The sequence below is a fragment of the Grammomys surdaster genome, unplaced genomic scaffold, assembly GCF_004785775.1.
Source record: "Grammomys surdaster isolate TR1022 unplaced genomic scaffold, NIH_TR_1.0 142359, whole genome shotgun sequence".
Taxonomy (NCBI): domain Eukaryota; kingdom Metazoa; phylum Chordata; class Mammalia; order Rodentia; family Muridae; genus Grammomys; species Grammomys surdaster.
Window position 1 is genome coordinate 986 of NW_021622685.1, and position 9,796 is coordinate 10,781.

Consider the following 9,796-nt stretch of genomic DNA (forward strand, 5'->3'; position numbering starts at 1 on the left):
GATAAGCCTCAAGTATGTGGCACAAGGTCCCCACACTTGTCACTTAACCACCTGTTCCTAGAATACCAGCTGTGTCAGGAGTAACTTAATCAATGTGACAACTGAACAGAAGATAACAAGATTTCTATCTCATCACATCTTCTGTGAAATAGTCAACCATCTAAATCCTCAATCACAGACTCTCCAGAGCTGTGGTACCTGCTAGAACAGACTTTAATATTTCTTCACATTTAATAAGTAAAAAGGAACCAACCTCTTTTCTCTTCTTCTCGTTTTAGTTTATCTTCCTCTATTTCTTTAGGTAATTTTTCCTTTTTTTCTTTTTCCACATCATTATGCAAATGTTTTGTGGTATAGCTGAGTGCTGGAGAAAGAAGGATCTCTCCATTTTTGCAGAGTTCATCACGAATTCTAATAAAAAACTGCTGAAGTTCTACTGCATCCTCATATATTTCAGAATCTGTCCTATAACGACATTAAGCGTATCCATTGACACATGAACTGCTTCTTTCATAATACCTCAATTACATGTTAAATCCTATCAAAGACTTTACTATGTTCATTGATATATTAACAATATTTAGGCTCAGTTAGAAGGGTACCCCATTAAGTTTGTTAAAACAGAGTATCTTGGAGCTTAAGAGATGGCTCAGTGGTTAAGAGCACTGGCTGTTTATCCGGAGGACCTAGGTTCAATTCCCAGCACCCACATGGCAGCTTATAACTATCTGTAACTCCAGTTCCAGATGATTTTCTGGTTTCCTTGGACATTGCACATAAGTGGGGCAAAAACATACACATATCATACACACACAAAAAAAATAAAACAGTAAAACAAAACAAAAAACACCCTCAGAGTATCTGAGCCATGCACTGTGGTACATGTCAGTGATCCATCACTTTGAAGGTAGAGGCAGGAAGATCTGGAGTTCAGAGTCATCCTCACTTACATAGTGAGTTTGAGGCCAGTCTGGGCTACAAGAGACCCTGTTTCAAAAACAGAAAACAAAACAAAAAAAAAGAATGAATGAAAAAATATATACAATTGAGTACCTGAGTTGTATCTCTGTCTCCTTTTGCTCAAAATACTCTCCTTTCTTACTCATGTCAAAGGAAAGCCCTTATACATTTCTCAGATATATAGGCCAAATGAATCAACCAGGGCAGAAGCAGCTGGCAGAATCAAAAACTGTACTATTGCTCTTGACCAAATCCAATAATTAATTTGCATCTATTTTTTTTTCTTTTGGGGGTGGTGGTGGTATGGGTTCAAGATGAGATCTACCTGCCTCTGTTTCCTGAGTGTTGGGATAAAAGGTATGGGCCACAACTGTCTGGCTATATCTATTTTTTTTTTTTAACTGTAGACCCAATTTATAGAAAGTGGTAAAAGATTTCGTTTTAAGTCTTTCTTCTTTTTGGTCCTAAAACATTGCTACCTTGACTGATAGGATTCACTGAGGACTGAAGCTAAACTATAAAGGCATGAGAGTATCCTGTGTAATAACTAGTACAGGCCTGAGAGTTAATTTAAATTTAATTTCTCAAAAGTAACTGATTTGGAGGGAACTGGTAGATACAAATACTCCAAGAAGTTAAAAGTTATGTGTCATACTTAATATTTGTCTAAATTTCTTTCCCTGTTATTAGGAAACTATGAAAAATAATCTTTATTGAGACACAGTTGCACTGATTCCCAAACTGTAACAAGGTAGGAAGTCTAGGCTAGCTCTGAGCTTGTATGATCTTTCTGTTTCCACCATCCAAACGATGGGATTATAGGCATAAGTCATCAGGGGTAATGGCAAATATATTAGTAACAGTTATGTAGACATTTTGGTTGGGGATGTACAGCAGACACAGCAAGGCCAATCAGCTGTCTCTTGACACATGGACCCCTGAGCACCAGATATCAGAGATATTCTGGATGACTCTGCTGTCAACAATGGGAAGTGATAAAGAACACTAACCTAAATGGGTATTCTAGAGAGGTTCTAGAAACATGATCTGGGATCTGAAGACACTAATACTTTTGGGAAAGCAATAAAAACAAAATTAAGTAAGGGAAGAAGTCCCCATAAGACACTGATTTTGAAATCTTCCTTGACCAAAGATACCTGAAGTTTGTTTTCTTAAAATTAAATTCATTTCATAACAGCTTACAATTTTAGTGGAAAATTGTAAGTGAAAATACACATTTGATAAATTACTGTTACACTGAATGAACAGATTTATAGCATCAGGCTACTTGATGTAATTAAACTTTGTATAAATCACTAAGCATCTGACATATATTTTAATTTGTTTATTCAAAAAGTACTGTAAATAATTTATTAATCTTTGCTTTGGTTGTTCTTAAAGATTTCTGCAATATAATTCTAGGTTTCAAAAACATTCTGCTGGAAAAAAAGTCAATAGTGAGATCCTGTCAAGAAAATAATAAATAAAAAGCCATGAGTCCCACATCTTTAAGTCCCAGCACTCAGGAGGCACAGGCAGTTCCAGGACATCCAGGGCTATGCAATGAAACTCTGCTACAAACAAACAAACAAACAAACAAACAAACTAACTAACTAACTAACTAGTTGTTTTACAAAAGTAAGAATTTGTTAGTTTAAGAAACCAGGTGTTGACTATATTAAAATTCAAGATAGAAAAACAACCAACTCTAATTTCCTTCAATTGTTAAGTAACCCTTTCAGATAAGTCAGACATTCAGGAAAAAGAAATAATTAAAAAGAGAAGTTCTATCTCTTCTCTGTACTTGTCTTCCTATGGAGTCCTTTTTACCTGCAAGAGAGACAGAGAGCTGCTTTTTAGGAATCCTGCCAACATGACTCAGTACTGTGCTGTTCTGGACTGCTGCTAGGAATAAACCACTGCCACCTGTGACAGCTTCCTTGTTTTTCTCTATTATTCACTGCTCAGATTCCTGTATTCCATAATTCTCAGTAGTACTGGTGGGTAGGGGTATGTGGTGATGAAGTAAGTGATGAAAAAAGAATATTCTGGAAATCTACATATGTGTTTCATATGAATTTATCTACCAATGAATACTTATACATCTAGAATGCCTAAAATGAATGTGAACACACTAGATAAAAGTGTTATGTATAATTCACTAAACAGATGCTTTTGAAGCTATTCCTTTTTTACTTCTTTCTGTTGGGTTTTGTGAGACCAGCTCTCACTATATAGCCCAGGCTGGCCTAAAACTCAGAATCCTTTTTTCTCTGGTTCCATGAGCTGGGATTTCAGATATAAACCACTACATTTGGTTTATCAATTCTTCTTAAGAAACTATTATTATTTTTTCTTTGTGTGTGTGGTTATGTGGTACATGTTCATTTGTATGCTATTTTGTTTGTGGGTGTGTGTGCATGTATGCAGAGATCAGAGGTCAAGGTTAGGTGTCTTTACTACTTTCTATCTTATTTTTTGAGACAGGGTCTTGTACTGACTGGCTAGACCAGCTCCAAGGATCTTCCTGTTGTCTATACTTAGCTACCTTCATTCTTGAGCACTGTAGTTACAGGCCTGTGCCAGCATGCTTGGCTTTTTTTATAAGGATGCTAGAGATCTGAACTCTGGTCTTGCATAGCAAAACTTCACCCACTAAACACCTAACCCTTTGTATTAATTCTTATGCCACAAGAAGTCCCAATACTATTTTTATTTACAAAAATTAAAATGGCTTTTGTCATATTTCTTAAACATTTAAAAAACTTAGGTGTATGGGTGTTTTCTCTACACACACATCTTTGTACCACTTACATGCCTAGTTGCCTAGTGCCTATGGAGGCTAGAAGAGGATGTCAGGTGCCCTTAAAATGGAGATATAGATGGCTATGAACCAGCACGTGGGTGCTGGTAAACACAATTAGATCTCTGGGAAGAGTAGCTAGCCCTCTTAATTGCTGAGCTATGGTTCCAGCTCTCTGTTCTGTTTCTCAACAGAGCTCTGGGCATGAGATAAACTATATGGATTACTGTCTCATATAAATGTGTCATGGGCTGTATCTTCCAGCCCTCAAAAGCCAAAGCCTGTATCATGTCAACAACAGGAGAATAAAAAGATCTTGTTTTGTAAAAATATAAATCTGTGTACTTCTTAATGGACAGAGTTCTTCATAATCTATGAGACACATGCTCTTTAGAAGACTCACTGAACTCAAGCCATAATGGGATCACAGGAGTGTCTTTAGATTTAAAGACTTTTTAAGCTGAGAGAGAGAAAAAAAAAAAAGCAGACGTTTACATGTCATGAAAGTACTGCTACATCCCATGAACCTAGAACATGCTCACTAACTAGTAGTCACCCAACAAAAATTACTTGAATGAAACCTCATATACAATTTGACTGTAAGATAACTCCACTTTCCTCTTTATTTCTATCCCTAGTTCTACACAAGGATCCACCTCAAACTCTGGAACACAGCATAGTCACACCCTAACCTTTTCCTTTCTTTGTACCATTTATCATATGTGAACTATCAGCCTCTCTATTCATCCTCCAACTCTTTCATAATACTTTGTGCCTTTTTAGGTAAACTCTGGCCTACAAGTTTCTTACATGACTGTCTTTTCTAAGTGTTGGGTTAAATATGCTACTTCACATTTATGTCTGTGTTCCATAACTGGTGACTGTCAGCAGCAGTGTTCTCAGTGGGAAACAAGCCAAGGCATATCACCTAGTAGCTGTTAGATTATGAATTTTTCTGCTTGCACATCTCCAATTCTTCACATGAAAACTGAAAAGATTATCAGTTTCCTAGAAAAGCATAGATGAGTTAGAGACTATCTTCATGAAGGGCTTCACCATAATGCTTTACAAAAGCTGTCACTAGGAAAAGCAAACATTAGTATTTACTTTTCCTTCAAGGTCCATAGCAAAGATCTCCTCGATGGAATTAAACAGCCTAAAGTTCTAGCTCTCAGTACTTCAACATTGTAAGGCACAAGAAGGCAGGATTTACTATCTTTAAGTTCAATTTAACCATGCGTCTATAAGAGTCATATAGAATTTATACTGCAATTGCTGGATTATACTGGGTTATTCTTCCAGTAAGTGTCAAAGATATACATAGGCCAAAAAGTTGAAGGAATTTTTAGCAAATGTAAATTTATTCTTTTAAACCATTTATAGTTAGTTCTACACTAAACTCTTAAATTGATAAATAAGATAAAAAACAAAAGGCCTTCTTAAGTACTTTGAAATAGAGATTGAGGGGGGGCTGGAGAAGGAGCACTGGTGTTCTTCCAGAGGATCCTGGTTTGAGTTACAGCACCCGCATAGTAGGTAACAACCGTCTGTAACTCAAGTCCCAAAGAAACCAACACCCTCTTCTGGCCTCATGGGCACTAGGCATATGTGCTGCATAGACATACATGCAGGCAGGATATCTCAGTACACATTAAATAAAAATAAGTTTTTAAAAAAGTGATTGACTTAAGACTAGTTTATCTTCAAAGAATAACTCCAAGCTCTTTAATTCATTCAAAACATTCTGAGACTAATTTTCAAAGAAAAAAAATCCTACTTGCTTTATGTAAGAGCTTCAGTTCTGACTCCTCTCACTGGCCCTTATGACGACAACTTAGTAGTGCTCTTTCTACTTCATAGAATACATGTGCTCTTTACAAGTTGTTTGTTGTTGTTTGTTTTTTGTTAGACATAGTTTTTCTGTGTGGCCTTGGCTGTCCTCACACTGTCTGGTCTATAGACCAGGCCGTTCTTGAACTCAAGAGATCTACCTGCCTCTGCCTCCTGAATGTTGGGAGTTAAAGGTGACCACCGTCCGACCCCCTCTTTACAAGTTTTGACCCCTCCAACACTGTAAAGAAGGGGAAAAAAAGCAGAAGTTTTGCCTACCAAGAATTCAGGAGAGAAGGCTTACCTACTATAACCATGTACCTAAGCAGAAAAAGTTTATCAAAGCATAATTCTCTTTTCTGTTTTGCATTAAAAATCACATGTATTTATCATAAAGAAATGACTTTGAAAACATACCGATTCATCCTTCTTGCCCTTTCCAATACTTCAAACATATGCTCCTGAAATAAATCGAGTCGCCGATATCGATTACTTTCAACATTCTTCCTAATAATGTCAAATGTAAGGGGAGGTTTGTTGGGAAAGTTCGGATCCACAGCAGGAATTTCTGCTAAGGAGTCACTGTAACATCTTCCTTCATCATCCTGATGACTCATGACTGACACAAAAAGATTATGGATAAGTTCTTGAATCAGCAAGGTCACATTAGGAACATGAGAATCCTCATCTCCCTCTAGGTCTCTACGAGTTTCAAGGAGGACTTTATGTAGGACAAGGGCATCTTTGTAGATTAAAGACTCTGGTTCATTGTAGGTACAGGCATTATTAAACATCATGACAAAGTCCTCTACCATAGAATCTATATCTTGGTACTTGTTTGCCATCATGTGACTTCGAATTTTTTCCATGTCCATGGGCTTTTTAATGGTCAGATAGTAGTCAGGCAGCTCTGATCTAGAGGGGAGTCTTAGGAATATCGCACTGAGGCGGCGACCCCTCTTATCAGTATAGTTCTTTACAGCTTCATACACTTCATTCAGTTTCTGCTGCATCGGAGTCATGTACTTTGATTTCTTAGGAGAAACACCACTCTTCCTACCTGAAGAGAGAGATGTAATGTAAAGCTAAGTGGATAAAGTGGCATAAGCATACATTTTTACAGAGCTGATAGCACAACCATAGAAAGAGGTTAGCCGAAATGAGTTGTAAAACCACATTATTCAGGATGTCTTTAGTAAGACAGATCTTATAGACAAAAATAGATCTGGAAGAAAACTTTTACCCTTCAGTAATATATTTATATTTTATTTATATAAATTTACATATAAATAAAATTTACATATGTATATAAACTTTTTTGAGACTAAGTCTTATATAACACAGATGGGCTTTGAATCCTCCTGCCCCAGCCCCTCAGGGCTGGAGTTAAAGCTATAAAAATGACACAAAAGCTCGTCACTGTATTTTGATGTGAGAGCAAATACTTTCATGCTGAGATAGCTGTGAATGGGCTAAACAAATGAGTATCTCCGACATTCTGATTTATCACCTCTGACATCCCCAAGAACTGAGAATTTCACTTCAGGAAAAAGACAAAGTTGTTGAAACAAACTTAAGTGTTAATAAAATTATTAAAACTTAAATATCAAAGTATTAACGTAGTTTACTATATTTTACTTCTAAATATGAAGTCACATGTATCCTAGTTCCATTCATGGAAATTCCTAGAAATGATGACCAACTCAGTAACAGGATGCCCCAAACTAGTCTGGCTATAGAAAAGAGTCTCAAGTAGCCCAGGCTGACCTCAAACTATATAGCTGGGCCTGGCCTTGAACTTCTGTTCTTCCTGCCTCCAGTTCCCAAGGGCTGGGATTACAGGCATGCACCGCCATATCTGACTATGTGTCTGCTTTTATAATTACATGAAAAGAAGAATTCCATAGTGACAAGGAATTGTCATGTAGCAGCAATTTACAAAGCAATGAAGAAATTCAGTTTATAGGTAATTTAAATTAAAAAGATGCTTGTCTTTGTCCTTTCCAGTAAACACAACTCTAAAGATTTGACATTGTTATTGCTTGCTTAGCATTTGTTTAAGATTATCTGTTGTTATTGTTTGCTTACAATTGTTTCATTTATATTAAATAATTCAGAAATAGCTTCTTTAATGCAATGACTTTTTTTTTTTTTCTGTGTTCTTTTCCTTTAAAACTTTTGATAAATCATATCCACACAGGTTGCTCAAGCGGTCCCTGAGTAGTACATTTCTCACTTTCTAATTTTTTTTTTTAAGATTTATTTATTTATTTTATGTGTATGAGTACACTGTACCTGTCTTCAGACACACCAGAAGAGGGCACAGGATCCCATTACAGATGGTTGTGAGTCACCATGTGGTTGCTGGGAATTGAACTCAGGACCTCTGGAAGAGCAGCCAGTGCTCTTAACTGCTGAGTCAGCTCTCCAGCCCTCACTTCCCAAATTTTATCCAGTAGAGTTGTTGGGATTCATTTTTAATTTTATGTAACACCAAATAAACATTAACAAAACCTGCCATATTCTTTTTTCTGGCTTCAGATAAAGAATAGTCTTCCCAGTCAATGGCTATATTACCCACTGCATTCAAGAAAGCAAGGAAAACCTCTGCCATTGATATTCAAGTTCCTTTTTTAAATGATTTGGACATAAAGCATACCTTGAAAAGTTCCTCATGAAAGATTTAGAACCAAGCTGGAAGATACAATGACTGAGAGGTACCGAGCATGAGAGTGCTGCTTTTATTAACAGATCAACTGATGGAGTCATAATCTGATGGCAGTGCTGGGAGATGGGCTGGGTTGGAGTTAAGTGGGTCTCTGGTCGAGTGCCTTGAAGGGTGTCTTATCCTTGATTAAATCATGTCTCTCTCTGCTCCTTGTCTACCATAAGCTAAGCAAATCTACAACTCTGTGTCTTTACACGATACTCTACTTTACTACAGCTCACAAACAATGGAGACTGAACTCTGCAGTTGTAGCAAAATGAATCCGATCTCATTTTAACTGTCTGATATACTTATTCTCATCAGCAAAAAAGCTAACTAACTTTATACTCTTACTTATTCTTACACTCTTACTTAAAACACAAAGAGTGTAAATGTAAAAAAAGATACCTAATAGCAGTGTCAGTGAATAAAAACATATTCACCATTTAATTAAAGAAATGTCAAGAAACCAGCAATCTCTCTTTGACAGACTAAATTGAGAGCAAAATATAAGGCAGACTTACTCAGCTTAAGTTTGGGAGAAGCCATGTCATCATCGTCAGGCAAAGGTCCCAGCTCTTTCCTTTTATCTTTGAGTAACTTCTCCAGGATATGAGCATCATTGTATACCTACATTCCAATAACAGACAACATTTTTTTTTCCTAAAAATATTGTAATTAAGGAATAAAGAAGTTTTTATTTCTCTGAGGGTCGTGATACATAATTACCAGTACTCAGAAAGCTGAAAATCTCAAGTTTCAGGTCCTCGTCAGTTACACAGTAAAACCCTATCTCAAATATCAAGACAGCAACAAACAAGCAAAAAATAATCACTATGTGTGAATGAGGTTAAAATATAGTTTAGTTAGCTGGGTGGTGTTGGCACACATCTTTAATCCCAGCACTCAGGATGCACAGGTAGGTGGATCTCTATGAGTTCAAGGTCTTGTTTACAGAGTGAGTTCCAGAACAGCCAAGGCTACACAGAGAAACCCTCTCTTAAAGAAAACAAAAACAAAAAACAAACAAAACATGGTTTAGGATGGCTGACAGCTAAATCTTACATATATTAACACAGTCACCAAATATAACTGAGTCAAGAAGAGGTGGCTGGTTGTGGTAGTGCATGGCAAATGAAAATGCTAAAGAAGCAGAGACTAGAGGATGACAAGTTAAAAGACAGCCTGGACAATGAGATACTTTGTCTTGAAATGTAAAAAAGGACTGAGAAGATGATCCCTATGTAAAAAGCTAGGTACAATGCACATGCCTAAAACTGTAACACTGGGGAAAAGGATCCTGAGGGCTTGCTGGCCTGCCAGCCTAGCTGACAGTCAGTGAGATAAGGATAAGACAGAGAATGACTGAGGAAGATACCGGATACCCTTTCCTTTAGCTTCCCATGCACTTACACGGACATGGACACCTGCAGATGCACTTGCATGCCCCTCTCTCTCTCTCTCTCTCTCTCTCTCTCTCTCTCTCTCTCTCTCTC

General features: G+C 37.0%; 1 protein-coding gene across 1 annotated transcript; it reads right to left on the minus strand.

The window, feature by feature from the left end:
• Positions 1-253: 253 nt before the first annotated feature.
• On the minus strand, positions 254-8,930 carry LOC114615770 (protein polybromo-1-like; the record flags this gene model as incomplete). Its single annotated transcript, XM_028761408.1, has 3 exons — positions 254-465; positions 6,011-6,653; positions 8,825-8,930. Coding segments are annotated over 3 exons (961 nt in total), but the record flags the coding sequence as incomplete, so codon positions are not given.
• Between the last annotated feature and the right edge of the window lie 866 nt (positions 8,931-9,796).